The sequence below is a fragment of the Physella acuta genome, unplaced genomic scaffold (genome assembly GCF_028476545.2).
Source record: "Physella acuta isolate Inbredline_101_S28 unplaced genomic scaffold, ASM2847654v3 ptg000978l, whole genome shotgun sequence".
In the NCBI taxonomy this organism is placed as follows: domain Eukaryota; kingdom Metazoa; phylum Mollusca; class Gastropoda; family Physidae; genus Physella; species Physella acuta.
The window spans coordinates 40,357-57,596 of NW_026732495.1; the positions used below are offsets into that span (position 1 = coordinate 40,357).

At 33.5% G+C, this 17,240-nt stretch overlaps 1 protein-coding gene across 2 annotated transcripts; it reads right to left on the reverse strand.

Annotated features, from left to right (window-relative positions):
- Window positions 1-148: 148 nt before the first annotated feature.
- On the reverse strand, window positions 149-13,267 carry LOC131954174 (putative Bax inhibitor 1). Of its 2 annotated transcripts, XM_059317711.1 has the most exons (10): window positions 13,026-13,267; window positions 7,010-7,118; window positions 6,685-6,805; window positions 6,395-6,443; window positions 5,984-6,081; window positions 5,456-5,535; window positions 4,762-4,862; window positions 4,503-4,572; window positions 4,162-4,217; window positions 149-2,899 (listed from the first exon to the last, which is right to left on the reverse strand). In XM_059317711.1, the coding sequence occupies exons 1-9, from the start codon at window positions 13,097-13,099 to the stop codon at window positions 4,191-4,193; spliced, it is 729 nt and encodes a 242-aa protein (XP_059173694.1). In that variant the 5' UTR covers window positions 13,100-13,267; the 3' UTR covers window positions 149-2,899; window positions 4,162-4,190. The 2 variants fall into 2 exon arrangements, with proteins under 2 accessions (XP_059173694.1, XP_059173693.1); XM_059317710.1 differs by lacking the exon at window positions 4,162-4,217 and having other exon boundaries at window positions 13,026-13,265.
- Window positions 13,268-17,240: the final 3,973 nt, after the last annotated feature.

The following is a 17,240-nucleotide window of genomic DNA, read 5'->3' on the forward strand; positions in this document are numbered from 1 at the left end:
AGGTTTCTAATAGTACAAATTACTGTGTGAATTAAAGAGTAATTCAGAAATCTTGAGTCAACCTGATAGTGACCCATCCCCCTCCCCTCTAAATCATGATACTGTATAAAGTAAGGTGATATTTAAGAATTAAAACATAGACAACACATTTCTTAAAATTGATTTATTCCATTACAAAACAGCAAAGTGAATAATGGAGTACACTTTCAAAGGGTGCTAATCTTTTCTTGGTTGAGTGGTTGTAATAAAGGAGTTACCCCCCATTTTGTAGCTAATTCTTAATTTGGAATTGTGTCCAAGCAAAGAAAAAGTTTTCATTCAATGTCATTAGAAGTATGATTGTAAGCTACAAAAATCAACATAAGTGCATTCTCAAAACTAGTTTGAATGGACTTGGTACCTTTGCTAATGTTTTCAACTGGACTAATAGGTGTTTTACTTTCAATGACTAGTCAAACAGAATAACACTTCCATTTGATGTGTGCTATGGTTAGTCTCAAATTTAAGAAAGCTAATCAATAAAAGCATTTTAAATATTTAACTTAAATAATTGACATTCTCAGTGTCATTTGTTTTCTTATAATAATCACTGCCTAAAAAAAATAATTAAAAACTGTTTTGCAAGCTGAAACATTGTTCAGTACTGTTTAAAGAATCAATATACCACAGATAAGGATTTAAAAAAATATCACTTGAAAAGCAGTGGAAGAATTATAGATAAGATCACAACAAAAATTATAGGTTTCTTTTTAAAACAATGTACAGAGTTCAGTCTGGTGATAGAATAAAATATAACTGGACTAAACTAACAGGATTCCTTAAAAACTATGTTCCAGATTATAATTATTCCTGCACTAAAACTAAAAAGCAATCATTTAAAAATGTTACATTTTTAACTATTTTTACGCTAAAACTAATCAAACTCCTTAAAAATATACTTTAGATTTCAACTTTTTATAGTACGGAACAACACGATAGTTTTAAAACTCTAATAAATTTTGAAAAGCAATACAATAAAAAAAAACTCTCTTCTGAATAGTATAAACATAAACCCAAACCATGATGAATAAAGTAAATAAACTGATGGAAAGAAAACTATATAAGCAAATAAATCTAGCTAAGTTAGAATAAAATTAAACATGAAAAGAGAAAATATAAAATGCAAAAGAACCAAGCTGCTTTTGAAGTTAATTTAGTTAAAACAAAAAAAAAATATATACAAATACAACTCAACAGAAAGTCAGATGCAGTGGACAGCTTTATTGCTTCCGGTAATAAAACAGGATTGAATTTTTTTTTTTTCATAAATTTAGAGAAGTATTTGTTAGACAATGTGTGTAGTAGCAAGTCCATCAGATGCCCGTGTGTGATGGTGCGCCACTTCTAATAGCTCAGCTGTCTTGAGCTGCTGTGATGTGTACAGGAAAATGTGAAGAAAGAAAACCAGAATATGCATGCACATGATCCCTTCAAATTCACAACTTTTTTTAAAAATTATTTAATTATTTGCATTTTATACACACGCACAAATGATTTCTGATATGAACATCTCAACAAATATAAGTTACTACTTCTAATTCTAACCCTTGTATCCTGCAAACTGATGTTTATAGACTGTTTTATATTGTTATATAGTTTAAATAAGCACTGGATATTCCTAAGATTACATGTAAAAACTTTTTTTTTCTTAAAGAAATTTTGAATATTTCAATAAAAAATTAAAACAATGGTTTAAAAAGCCAAACTGGCACTCTCTCTGTAAAAACTAGGTATCCTCACAACATGTTGCAGGAAATTAAAACATGAATACATACGATGCCAGCAATAGGAAATAAAAGAAGCAAAAAACATATAAATTACTCAAAACAGCATTTTTTTAAAAATATTCCAAAATAAAGTCTTAATCTGGTAGTCTGCTAAGATGAAAAAAAATATATATACCAATACTGAACACTTTGCCATTTTTTCTTAAACTTTTTAAAAATCACTTGTAACAATTTTTTAAAAGCTATTAATTTAAAAGCCAAACTTGAGTTGAATTTCTTGATTATGAAAATATAGCTTTAAACATGTAATGTATTTGTGCAAGCAATGATTTAATATTGTAATTAACAAAGATATATTTAAAAAGAATATAAATCAAGACTGGCTAATTATAATATAACAGACTTAATATTTCATGTTGAACCTTTTCTGTACTAATAGGAAATATATACTATTAGTTTTGAATAATTTACTGCAAAAAGAAATGTGTACACATACTTCAGGATAGTGATTATGTTCTACACTATGGGATGGGATGTTAAAATCTGGAGTATTGATTTCCTATGTAGCAGATGTTACTGTGCCATCCCCTAAGTGAAATTTTATCCATGTATGTGTGTATCTTGTGATATGGGGGGGCTGAGCTGGTGGAAAAATGTGTAATAAAGGCCAAGCCTTCACTGAGCATAACAACTGGAAACTGTTGAATAAATGAGGGATATTTTGTTTGAGGAACAAACATAATAGGAAGATACACCACACAGATAAACAAAGCAGGGATATCAGTTACAAAACCCAGGAAAATTAGATCCGTTTTAGTGGTCTATCAACCAAATACAATTTTAACCATACTTTTAAGTATTGGCTTTGAAATAAAACTGTTCATAATTTTAATAATTTGAATTATATTTTAATGGAGTTCCAACTAAATATAATTTGGATCATATATTAATGATACAAAAAAATAAAACTGGGATCATGGACTACCAACACACAAGATACAGCCTGTATGGTGTGACCTTCCATGGAGAAAATAAAACAAAGGTTGTTAAAACAGCCACAAGACAATCAATAGCTGGGTTCATGACATGTGAGGCATCTTGATTTAATCTCTTCTCCTCTTCTTGTCATCCTCCTGGTCAGACAAAAAAAAAAATGTGTTACAAAAAGTTACCTCAATTTTTAATTTAATATGTAACGCAACATAAATTGTATATAATCATAATTTAATATGCAATTCTCCATGTGTTTTATAATATTTTTTCAAATTCTATATGCTTTTTTATATCTTTTATTAAACCACATCAATTTAATAGAGAAGTTCTAAAATTAATGTCTACATATGGATGTTTTACATTTAAGAGATCTTTTCCATCCCAGCCCTTTTCTTAGCATACAATGCTGTAACGTTTAGCTAGCTTTTAATTTGGGTACACAATGCACTATAATTGCATAGCTATTAACCCTTCACAGCCCTATTATAAAACTTGGAGCCATATAAATTGGACTACTGAAACTTATATACCAGTAACAAATAAAGTAAAAGAAGAGAGCTGCAACCACCAGGCCAAAAACCAGTAGAATAAAACAGTTCACAAGTGGTCATATCATAGCAAATATATTTACAAATAAATTATTCAAGCCATATTCCAATCAAGTGTCATAAATAGAGGTTGTGAGAGACAGTAGGTGCCAAAAGGCAAAATTACACCAAAAGCTACTAAAATAAACATCAAAGTACTTTTTAAAACAAGTAGTTCATTGCTCAGATGTAATATTTGCTGTCTTTTTTTTTTATTTAACTTAATTTTTTTTATTAATAGAAGACCAATGCAGTGTGTCCTGAAAACTAAATCAGAATTTAAAAATTTCAATCCAATTTTAAAATAGTGCAAGTTATGTAAATAAATTTATATAATATTGCATTCTAGTTTTTGGACATTTTACAACTGTACTCAAAAAGCTTAATTAAAAAAACCCACTAATTTCATTTAACTACACATGAAATGAACCAGCTTTACTTAGCAGAAGATCATTGTAAAACAAAGCAAATTTTACAAGCAATTTACAGTTTTTAAAAATTAAAAACAATAAAATACTTTAATGTTTGGGATGTTTTGATATAAGGTAAAAAAAAGTATCCAAAGTAATGTATTTTATATTTAAGACAAGTCATTCTTTAATTTAATAGCCTCCTTTACTCCATGTTTTACCATTTAACAACTTATCTATGTTGGATGCTGGGGAGTCATGGTATGTAATTTTTAATGAGTCCATTTTGTTTTAAGCATGAGATAATTTACTTTTCTGTATTAGGCACTACAACCAGGATACCAGGTATGCTCAACAGAAATGTCAATAGCATGGATGGATGGTTTAAATAAATGGTTTTAAAACCTCTTCTCTATTTGCATGCAGCCAGTCATTTATTTAGAATTTTTCTTTTTTCCAGACTGAAAATTATAAGTTAGTTTATTTTATTTTAAAAGCAAAGGTAATTCAGAGACCATGTCACATTATTACTGACTACAGATCAGGCAAATAAATTAACACTAGCATGTAGCTAGTAACATGTGACACAATAGCTAAATTATAGAGAAATGCAAGTAACAAAATCTAAGCAAAACAAGACAAAAATGATTCAGTAAATGTGAGTAATATCTAAATGTGAGGCTTAAATTACAACAACAAACTAGTGATTTGTGTTAATTACTTAAATACAGTTACTAGCTTTTTACCTTTTTGGCCAGAATAACAAGCAGAGCTCTGAAAATCTGAACAGCATCAAGGAAAAGGTCAACTGAGTGCCTGAATTTTGAGGGGGAAAAAAATGGTATTCATAAATCAAAACTGCATGGTAAATACATTTTGACTATAAAATAAAAGGCTTTACTATTAAAGGCGTACACAAGTAAAACAAAATGTTTCATAACTATAGGTTGCTAACATTTTAGGAGATAAGATGTACTACCTATATGAGATAACACAAAGTCTTACCAGATAAAATCTTCATCTCCCCTCTTTCTCTTCTCTACAATCAACTGAGTATCATACAATACAAAAGCAGAGAAGAGGAGCAATATGCCATAGATGTACACCTAGTAAAAAGATAAGTCAAGTGATATTTTTTGTTTGCATGCAGCCATTAAACTAAAATTTTCTAAAACTATCAAAATCAAATATCTTTGATTGTGCGAAATATGAGTAAAATTAGGGATGGCAAGGTATGATGGTAGAGTGCATGACTTCCAACATTAAAGTCTCAAGTTCAGATCCCTGAGTAATTGAAGAATGTTTTTAGTAAACCAGCGTTATTGGTATCAGACTCATGGAAAAGTAAGACAGCTGGGCATAGTAATGACCACATTATCCCTCTTTATGTAGAGGTCATTGAAACATGAACTTTACTTCATCTGCTCCACATGTCTTGCGCAGTGATAGGAAACAAATATTGATTGTATGGTGAGGCAGTGTGGTCAGTGGCCCCAAATCTGGAATTTAACTCAAGGCTAGTCTGTGTCTAAAAACCAATAATGAAACCTATAGGCAATCATGGTGCTAGCCACACAATCCTTTCATTGCTCAGCAGTTTAGCACACAGATCAACATTTTATTTAGCTTTCATAACCTGGGCTTTGCTCACACTTAGCAAACAACTAATAATAAATGTATACTGTAAATGGTAACTTACGTTGAAGACAAGTGGGGACCTGAAGAAAATATTCAAAAGACCAGCAAGTGTCAACCATGATAGGCAACTGAAGAGCATTCCTAGAGAAAAAACATAAAACAGCCATAATTAAAATGTATTTTACTGTTCAATTACACCTAGCATACATTTTTGTAAAAGAGATATATTAACAACTGTAAAATAAATTAATGGTAACTTTAAACTTTAAAGGAGAAAAAACATTATGTGTAGAAACTGCAAATAAGTGAAATAAGTTTTCTTAATCTTAAGCTTGACAAGTGATAAATAAACAAAAAATAGTTTTTTCCCCACCATCAGAAAAAGCACTTATTTGAAACCTATTGTATGATGTAAAATATGTTAAATAATGCTTAATGCATAAATTGACAAGGACTTTTAAAATTTGGACATAAAATGTTTCAATTGAAATAATAAATGTAATGAAATAAAAATGACTGGTAATCTACTTTGACAATCAACTGAATTAAAGTAATTGAATTTTTTTTAAAAGTATGTGAAAGTCCTCACCTCCCATATAAAGGAAGGTTCTATCCTTCCATAGGAGAGCTGACAAGGAAAAGCAGATGAAAATAACAGCTGTGCCAGCCAAAGCAGTGGATACAATGCTGAAAAAGAGTTGTGAATTATTGTATCACAGTTCATTGTTGATTTTTAATATTTAATCCTATATACTAGAACTAATATAATTTTTAAGATCATGTCCTAGGGTCTAGGAGAAAGCTTTGCTTTTACTTTCTCTGAGGTGTAACAGGGTGACATCATTCATTTAGAAAATGGAAAAGCAGATATAGTTTTTGAGGAGGAAAATGTTAGCTCCAAATTTTCTTTAGATAACATTATATTTCTGACAAAACTCTGAGCAGTTATATCTCTATATCATAATAATTATATTTAAAAAAATCTTAGTATAAAACATACCTAGGATCAATTCTTATTACAACCTCAATGAGTGGTCCAAGCGAAACTCCTGAAAACATACAAAATTATTTGCATTTTTCAGATTAGCTGACGATAAAATAATGCAGACTCATTTCCTGGAGTAAATCAAGTTCAATGGTCAAACTATGATTCTGTCAAATAATTAAATAAAAAATGCTGAAATAATTATGTTCTCAACACCTCCACTCATGCCAGTTACATAATAAAAGACATCTAACCTAAAATTAGCTATTCACAATAAACCCAATAGGTAGCTTAGTGTCACAAACCTGATGTAAAGGTGAAGGCTGAAAAGATTCCCACTCTCTTGGTGACATCTTCTTTGGAATGACGAGTAGTTCCAAGCCAAATTATTAAGCCAAAGGATGCAATTACTGTCAATAAGTACCACTAGAGGGTGAAAAGGTGTCAGTCATTTAAAAGTAAAGAAAAGTAAGTTAACATTAATATATCCAAAGGTTTACATTATTAGTGAAGAAGATGTACATTTTTTTTAAATCGAATAAAAAAACACAGGTTTAAATTAAGGTTTTAAAATTTAAAATAACCATGAATTAATCTGACAAAACCTAAATAAATGATAGTTAATTATACCTCTCCTAGCCCAAACATAAGGTGGGCATATGCTCCAAGGGCAGCACTAAGCATGCCAATTGAGAGACAGCTATACACATTTTTCAAGTGGCTCTGTACTCTGTCATCTCTGAAAGTAGTTTGAATTAAGATTATTCATTCAGGGATGTGACCAGACCAGGGGAAAAAATTAGGAAATTTTCTTCGGACAAGAACTCATTATGTTTTATCTATTTTTTTAATCGCAAAGCAGTCTCACGCCATTACTGTTCTAATTAATCGTTTAATATAGCTAATATTATAAATAAAAGAAGTTTATGTTACTCTAAAATGACATTGAAAGTCTTGTCAAATTGCAATTTAATGTTTAACTTATAAACAACTTTTTTTTTTTAAATTACGATTATAATGTAACAAAAGTGGCAATTAAGTTCGACATTTAGCTAATTTAAAGTGTACTAATGTAGTCTAATTACACTTTTGTTTTCAATTTTAAATTATGCTTTATATTTTTTTAAAGATTGGCATGGTAAAAATGTTAGTCTTCAACTGTAAAATGCCTAGATTCAGATTAATTGTAATTTGAAAGTTTTGGGTTCAGGTGATGGAAAATGAAATTGACCAGATTAGCTGAAATTAGAAAGGGTCTGATATGTGAACCAAAGTTAACCATTTCGATAGCCAAACCACATTGTTATTTTTGTTTTTGGAATGGCTTAACTGTAAATTGTTTGAGGTCATCCATAAATGACGTCACGTTTTTTTTTTTACGATTTTTACCTCCCCTCTCCTCTCTATCACAAAAGACAGACCCCTCCCCCTAAAATGACGTCACACCTTAGCCAACAACTGCTCCCCCCTCCTCAATATTGAATTTGAATTTTTTTTTTAAACATCTATTTTTTTTTTAAATATTGACTGAGCTCGACCAACGTAGGGTATTTTAATTAATTTATATTACAATTTTTTAAAAGTTTTCTAAAACGCGTAATAGCGGCTAAAATTCAGTTTATAACATTACTTTTTTAAAATAAAAAAATATGACGTCACACTATCTGACCCCCTCCCCCTCATTACACGTCACAAAATTACGGATTCCCCCCCCCCCCCCACTACGAGTGTGACGTTGTTTATGGAAGACCCCTTATTAATAACAGTACATGTCGTATTTTTTCTTCGGAGTCACGTTGAGTTGAGTTCAGTTTTTTTTTTAATCTGTAGGCCTATAGCATATGTATTGCAGGAACAGCTATTTGAAATTACTGTGACGTCATTTTAATTTTTTTCCCCACAAGCAGTACCAAACACGTACTTGGGGGTCAAGGTGAGGTCACAAGCGCCACGGTTGCTACAAGAGGGGGGGGGGGTAGTCTAATCCTCATAGTCACCTTTTGCAAGGATTTTAATATTAATTTTAGATAGCTAAATAAAATAAAATCAGAGAGAAACTAGATTTGGGTGGGTTAAAATACAGAAAGATAAATTAGGCTATATCGATAGCTAGATTACCAGGCTAGGGAGATGCGAGTTTCATTTGAAGAAAGGCATTATTTTAGAGTACTTTTTCCCGTGTTTTTGATATAGAATCTATATTCAACTGATAGCGGAAAATTTGGACCAAAAAATTGCGTTCTGAAAAATACTGAAATTCGCAGAAATTCTGAATCTTGACCTAGATCTATATTTCATCTTAATCTAGCACCGTCAGACCTAGCGCAATCGTCTAATTAAAAAGAAATGTGCATATTTTACCTAAGTACTGTAATTCTCGATTTAAATACGAATATATGGAATGCGCAAGTCGGCCGTTTCCGTAGATGTCATTTTCGTTTTTTTTTCCTAATTTTTAAAACTTCGGCAAAAATCGAAGTTCGGCGGAAAAATTCGGCAAAAATGAAATCAGCGGAGGAAAATTGCAGCTGAAACGGAAAAATCGGATTTCCGCTAAAATTCGGAAAAGTCACATCCCTGTTCATTTCATATACAAAATCAAATCAATTAGTCAATGTGACCAAGAATTATCTAATTATATAAACTATACATCTCTTTACATAAAAAATAAAAAAGATCCACAATTTTTATTTTGATGGAAGTAAAATTTTACTTACTTTAAAATTTAAAATAAATTTAAAAGAATGCAGAAGTTAAATGATAGTAATTAAGCAGTACAAACTTTCATTTTGGTAAATTGCATTATGTGGTTTATAATACTATCATTCACCATGATAGCATTGAGATCACAAAACTCTAACCCTTACATGGGTTCTATTCTAAACAGTCTAAACAAAGTTAATTGTTTTTTATAACGACATAACAAGACCCCCTCCCATCTCTTCTAGTGTATCCATAGCGGTTACATGTGTTGCAGCAATCTCAGAAAGAAATTCAAAGACAGTAGTTATAAAAGATATAACATTCACTTTTTACGAATGATGTGTTTTTAAAAATCAGACCTAATTATCTGTCCACACCTACTGCAATAGCAGATTCACTGAGTCTACTGTGGTGACTAGATCTAGATGAATCTACCATTTCTATATCATATTACTATATTACTTAGGCCTATAATTAGGCTTATAGGTATTCACCGTATTGCCCACTTCACTATAAAAAACATGACCCAAAATTCTAAGTCAAGATCTAGTTTTAGTTGTGCACTATTTAAAAATGTGGGAAGCAGTCCAAAGCCAACCTAACTAAGCCTAGGGCACATAAGGCTAATGTTTTGTAACTAAGCCACGCCAAAGGTCACTGTCATTTAACTTAAATGAAATGTGTAGGACTTATGCCCTTACAGGCCTAAAAAAGTTTAGTTTGTTATTTCAATAACGACAATATTGTTACAATATCAATTATCATCTCAATATCTGTAGCTTTTCTTTTGGCTAACACATAGGCCTACTAGATCTAGACTAGACCTAGACGTCTAAACTCTAAAGTAAGGGGTCATCCATTTATGACGTCCACATTTTTTTTTGGATTTTGGGACCCCCCCCCCCCCAAAAAAATCCACTTTTTTTTCTTTATACAAGTCCACTAAAGTCAGTTTTTTCGGACCCCCCCCCCCCCGCCTGTGGACGTCATACATGGATGACCCCTAAAGGGAGAATGTTTACACCGGTGTCTGAAAATGGAATCTTCTTTAAAAAAGGGGTGTTAGGTTACTGGTAGTTAACTAACTACACACATGGCTGGCTAATGTCAATGCTAACCCTGTCCCTAACCCCTAACCCCCAACCCTGGTCCAAACATAGATCTAGTAACATATGCCTACCAACATAGTAACACGCCTAACCGGCCTAACCCTAATTTCTAATCATAAAATTAGTCGAGATTACAATTTCCCAACACCCCTTTTTTTTAAAGAAGATTCCATTATCGGACACTGGTATCTATAATCATCCTTGAATTTTTTTGTTAGAGTTGGGTTGAGTTATTCTACTAAAAACAAGAGTTAGACTTTGTGAGTTTGAGTTAGATCTAGAATCTAGATTAGAGCTGTTGTTTGTTAGATCATCTAGGTACTAGGATAAATTTTTAATATTGTTTTTTTAGGGAAACAACTACTACAGTTAAAAGGAGCAGAAAATTACAATAACAGAACAGTTTTCCTTTTTGATGTAGCTCAAACGGTTAAATAGTTATGATTTTTTTTCGTATTAAAAAATGTGATTTTTTTAACATAGGATTTTTTCAATTTCTGTGATAGAGTTTTTTTAAGCGTTTACTAAAATTGTCCTAGCTTGTAAACCATATGGTCAAATTTGTTATAACTTTGCAATGTCTTTATTTATTATATATGGAAGCATAATAAACAATAAAATTAGAAATTTATGGGCAGAGTTAAACAAAAACAGAAGTAGAACAGGGTACCCCCCCTATTTTTTCATATACAGTGCATTCATACAATCTCAGTTAAAATTTTAACTATTCCAAAAATTAAGCTCAAACTTGCTGAGAATGTTGAGCTATGGATGTGTCAGTTATTACAATCAAAATAATATTCACAACTGAAAAGTTTTTTGTTTTAACTGCTACAAAGCTGATAGATTATGCAATTTCGCAAAACCGAAGTCTTGTTGATGTGAAATGCAACATGATGGCAAATTTGAGTTATTAAGCACTTAAGTCTCAAAATTTGCCTGGCTCTAGATGACTCTATTCTTAAACAGAAATAATCAAAATATGTGTTTAAATCTATCTGTTTGACAAAAAATAAGGGGTGGAACAGGGTACACCCCCTATTTTTAAATACGAAATTTGTTCATACAATATCAGCTTAGGTCCAAACTATTTGAATCTAAAGCTAAAAACTAACCAGAGTGAAGCTCTGAAATAAGTGTGTTTGATGGTTCTATCTAAATATTTGACAAATAGGTAAAAGATGGTAAAAAGGTAAAACGCTGAGTCATCAACGCGCCTGACATAATTGAAAAACTGAACTAATATATGAAAATAAAAATGATGGCAAATTAGATCTATTAGAAATGTAAGGTCTTTTATTTGTATAAATGTAATTAACTTGTTAGTCTACTTATAAATATAGTTTAATTAAAAAAGATGTGTTTCTGTCTATTCATTAGTATTTTACATTTCAGAAAAAGTTCAACATTGGACTGGTTGGTTTTAAAAAGATATAGAACTATTTCATATCACTAAACTTTCAATGTACTGCTTCAAAATTTATTTAAGTTATTTAAAAAAAATATTACTTCATTTGTCTAAATAAAAGGTGAACACATTTATTGTAATAGTTTTAATTCCTCTTTACAGTGTTCCCTCATTAGGCCATATAACTGCTCATCATATCGTAGAGATGTGCTGGTTTTAGAAGTGTAGGTTCTATCTGGAAAAGTAAACAGTACATTATTTGCTTTCACATCAAAATAAATAAAAATGGTTTTTCTAGACACTAAAATTAAATATTGAACATTTATTGCTATTACCGCACCAAACCTCCCCCCCCCCCCTCTACTCCACTACCTTCAATATCAAAACAGCGTTTGCCACTATCGCCGGCGGCAAAACATCGTTCGCCACTATCGCCGGCGGCAAAACATCGTTCGCCACTATCGCCGGGGGCAAAACATCGTTCGCCGCTATCGCCGGCGGCAAAACATCGTTCGCCACTATCGCCGGCGGCAAAACATCGTTCGCCACTATCGCCGGCGGAAAAACATCGTTCGCCACTATCGCCGGCGGCAAATCGCCACTATCGCCGGCGGCAAAACATCGTTCGCCACTATCGCCGGCGGCAAAACATCATTCGCCACTATCGCCGGCGGAAAAACATCGTTCGCCACTATCGCCGGCGGCAAAACATCGTTCGCCACTATCGCCGGCGGCAAAACATCGTTCGCCACTATCGCCGGCGGAAAAACATCGTTCGCCACTATCGCCGGCGTCAAAACATCGCTCGCCACATTTTTTTTCTATTACCTCCCTTGCCACTTTCGCTTTCATATTGTAAACAAACGAATTTTTTTATAGAGGTAGCAAATCTGTGCAGCATATAACTTTTGTGCGCTATGTCCAAACAACTTGATTTTTTGAAACAATAGAGAAAAGTGGTGTAGAATTCATGTAAAGCAATAAAATTCCTGTTTATTATAAAAATAAACAGTAGGGAGTAAATTAAACTTACCTTATTTTCACTGAAACACTCCATCTTGAATAATCCATGCACAAAATTAAAAAAACAATGAAAACGCAAAATGTCCATTTTTTTATGAAAAATCGGTAATCGCACGAAAATTGATCGGGCGATAACACCGAGCGATAAAAATTACGAAACTATAGCACTCGCGTAGCAGCAAATTCTCGGCGTCTGGGTAACGGGGACGAAAAACTCGCCGCGCGGCGTAAAACGAGATGTAATCCTAGTACCTAGTAGATCTAATCTAGATCTAGATCTAGACCTAAAGCCGTAAACAGTCAGCCTTGTTAAATGGGCAAATAAAACAATTATTAGCAGGTCTATTGTACTAAAATTCAGTATAGTTGAAATATATATCAAATGAAATAAAAGATAACTTACAAATGACTAAAGTCAAATAAAGCTTGACTTGAAAACAGGCTCCGTCCACTCGTCCTAGGTTGGAAAGCCGCCATTTTGAAGTTAACTTGTATTTTTATTTCTGACGTCACTTGTTACTACTGCTTTTGTTATGTCCCTTGTAGGAAATAGTCGTGTCACTTTTGTGAGAACGTTCCAGACTTTTAGAAATTTAATTTCCAATTTTCTAAAATTAAATCGCAGTAACAGATTTTTTTTTTTAAATCCAGATCAAATTGTCACGCGTCCTAGATAACAGGTCCTGGTCGTTGCGATTGTGCAGTTAAATACACTAAACTGGTGAACGGCTATCCATGTGTTGATTAAAACTTTACTACTAGATCTAGGTCTAATAGTTACATTAGAACATCGGCTGGCTAAGCTTGATTAAAGAAAGAATAGATAAATTGTTACAAAACCACACATCTTATCTTCTAAAATTGATTTTCTCTTAGTAATAATAATCCTCGGTTTTAATGCAGAGCAGTGTAACATAAGCAAATATTTTCTCTTGACACGCTGTTTCTAAAAATAGACAGGACTAGCTGAGGTGTGATAGTGGTTGGGGAGCGGTTGCTTTTAACATAAACGGGAATTCATCTGTTTGACGTGTTTCTTTAGACCCTTCAAAATTGTTTACAGGTTGAAAATGCGTTGACTTTATTGTGTGACTACGCAAAATCTATATTTAAAAAAACCGTTAAATCGTATTTAAAAGCGAAAATAATGTGAAAAGTAACACAAATCTTTCAATGCACCCTACTAGATTAGAACTAACATAGACTACCAAGTCTGTTTAAAAAACAATAAGAATTAGATCTATCTTAAATATTAAGTAAGCACAGCTATGTTAGTTTTGGTGTTATTAAGTAGATTTAGTCTATCGAATATTAATATGAACAGTCGTTGAAAACGTGTACTTTAGACTACGATATTTTAAAACCCGGCTTAAATAGCATCACATTAATCACTTTTAATCAAAATAAAACACATTTTTAAATTTACAGTTTAAAAATTTGTGTCGGTAGGCCTAGATAAAAATTGCGAGCAGACTGCACATGACTTGTGAATATCCTTTTGTTACGTTGAGGATTTGGATCAAAGCCAATACATGTAATATACTAGATTTTCCTCCGCTACGTGTTGCTTAGTAACCGTCTTCGCGCTAGTCGTATATTTAACTTTTAATTGCTCTAAAACGAAGTGAATTATGCCACGTGGCGTTTTGCTACTCCTTCTTTAAAAATCGTTTCTTACTTGTGTAAATTATAGCATTAAACAACTATTAAACAGGTAGATTATTGTGTATAGGCCTACGTGGCGTTTACATTTCTTAGCGGGAATTCAAATTACAGGCTATGCTACCACTCTTTGCTCAAGAAACAGGATTGGCTTTACAAGAAATAAGACTTGGCATAAACATAAAGAGTCAATGTCGGCGTCAATATATAACGTCAACTTCTGGGGAAATAACTTCGTTTTCGTGACATTGGGGAGGAAAGGGTTAAGAATTAAGATACCGTCACGTTTTTATTTTATTTTTAAATGTAACTTAAACTGAATCTTAACAGTTACTGTTGGCTACAATTTTATATGGGGAAGTAGACTTTACATTAAGGTGTAAAGTTTTTATAGTGGAAAGAAAGTTTAACTTTTTTTTTTGGGGGGGGGGGGGGGGGTCCCATAAATGAGGTCACTCTCCAAGGAGTCGAAATTTTGTGACAAGTGGGAGGGGAAGGGGGTCAGACATTTTCAGACATGATTTCACGTTTTTAAAATAGTGTTTTTGTAAATTGTAATAAAAACTAACTAATTAAGGCATACTCAAGAAATCGATGTATTAAAAACCAAAAACTGCAATTTAAAGTGTAACGCCATTTTAGAGGAGAGGCTCTAGCTTTTTGTAACAATGTCTGACATTTTAGGAGGAGGGATGTCAAATTGTCAAAAAAGTGTGGCGTCATTTATGGATATCCACATAGGCAATATAGGCTTCACATTCTCAGTAATTCTCTACATGATACTGTGCAGTTTGGGCCTTGAATCAAGTAGCACCCTACACCCATGTGCAATACGCATAATCAACAGATCACAGGTGCTTAAACAGCTGCTGGGAACTCTGGAAACCCAATCATCACATCCTGCCGGGAGAGGGGGGCGCCTTTCTGAAATATTTTTTTTTCGCAGAAACCTCCCCACGTATATTCTTGTCAACTTCCCACAAGTTTCATGACGATCAGATAAAAGGTAATGGTATGCATAAAAGACAAAGAAATAATCAAAGCCAGAGACATACACACTTTCATTTGAGTGTGGGTTTATCCACACACACACACACACACACACACACACACACACATATATATATATATATATATATATATATATATATATATATATATATATATATATATATATATATATATATATATATAAGTAGAGGAGGGGGAAATTCGACCTCTCCCCATGAACAATTCATGTTTACACCTCTGGTTTATGCAGTTGTTGTGCAACGTTTATGGGTTGAAGTGGTGTGTTGACAAGTCCATGTGCAGGATCGTGAACATCCATCAAAATTTAACTAAGAAATGTATTGAGACTTAGATCTACTTAAAGTGTAAGATGTCTACAACAGAGAAGTAGTAACACAACCCAGATAATAAAAAATACATACAACTGACTATAAAAACGTTAACAATACATGAGCATTTTCTTAGAAAACTAGTTATATAAAACCCCACTGTATATCAATAAAAAAATTAAAAGTTATCGGCCTTTATTTGCACTAAGGCACTTTCTAATTCTGCTTAGAAATATCTATAGTTATTCTATTATCTTTTAAAAAGTCGAATGCAGATCTATAAAGATATAGAAATGTCAAATTACATATACAAATATCACAATGTTGGGCTTGCTAATGGCGGCATTACTGATGATCGAAGTGGCCGAGTAGGCGGTTCCATCCGATACTCTCCAGCAGTGTTTCTTCCAGACTTTTTTCTCCGGGGGTAGGGTGGGGTGGGGGGGGGGGACTAAAATTTCGGGGAGGGGGAGTGGAGAAACTGGTAAAAGTGTTTATTTTCTATATAAATTTTATTTTGTTCGGTTTGATTACTGTATAGGTCGCTTCTGTCGAGAGGCGTAGTGACCCTTCCCGGCGCCCGGGGACAAACTTTCAATTTGCCCCCCCCCCCCTTTGGGAGCAACCTTTCAATTTTCAATTTGCATCCCCCCCCCCCCCCTCTCAAAAACTTTCGATTTGCATCCCCCCTATATATTTTTTATATTTATAATGTAAAAATGCAGCTAAAAGGTGATTTTAATTTGTTTTTCCGACCCATTTTGGCGCTCCCTAAGGTCGGCGCCCGGGGACATATGTACCCCCCCCCCTCGCTACGCCTCTGCTTCTGTCCTTCGGTTCTCACAGGGCTTATCTTCCACCCTACTCGTACCCCGCAGTACAGTACCTGGCCCAACCGTAGGAAGCTAATAACTAAAATACTACGTCACTCAGGTCAAATTCATGCATGATGACAGGTAGAGGAATCCATTCTCGGTAAAATTACATTCCCCATTTAATAATATTCGAAAAAGGCGGCACTTAGGGACAGAGGCGTAGCGTCCCTTCCCGGCGTCCGGGGACAAACTTTTCGATTTGCACCCCCTCTCAAGATTTCGATTTGCACCACCCCCCCTCCTCAAACTTTCGATTTGCACCCCCCTCAACCTTTCAATCTATTTTTCCAACACATTTTGGCGCCCGGGACATATGTCCCCCCCTCCCGCCCCCACCTCGCTACGCTACTGATTAAGGAATGGGGAGTGGCAAGCATGGAACAGTCGTCACGTGGCTGTCCACATTTCCGCCTGGTGCCCAAGCGGCTGTCGACTTTCCGTATACTTTCTACTTCACCTATTCTCGATGTCTCTGATGAGTGTTTCTATCCTGTTTAAGTTGCTTTTCTTTACAGTATAATTTTTTAAAATGAGTTTTGAAAATGAAATAATATAATTAATATTTGCGCATTGAATTAGAGAGCCGTGATCAATGGAGCCGCATGCGGCTCGCGAGCCGCACTATCCCATTTGCGTTAAGGGCGGATGGACAGGGTGCGGTTTTTAACGAAATCATTTAAGTATCTTAATTTTAAGTTTCTTAATCAGCGTGTGCATTGAATATGATGTTGTGTTGACTAA

What these genes read in the sequence shown, in the direction of transcription:
- LOC131954174 (XM_059317710.1), bottom strand. Translation starts at nt 13,099, where the DNA reads ATGGCGGCTTTCCAACCTAGGACGAGTGGACGGAGCCTGTTTTCAAGT. An exon ending in TTATTTGACTTTAGTCATTT is followed by an intron (nt 7,119 to 13,025) that starts GTAAGTTATCTT and finishes AACTACTTTCAG; the next exon opens with AGATGACAGAGTACAGAGCC. An exon ending in GGAGATGAAGATTTTATCTG is followed by an intron (nt 4,573 to 4,761) that starts GTAAGACTTTGT and finishes CTCAAAATTCAG; the next exon opens with GCACTCAGTTGACCTTTTCC.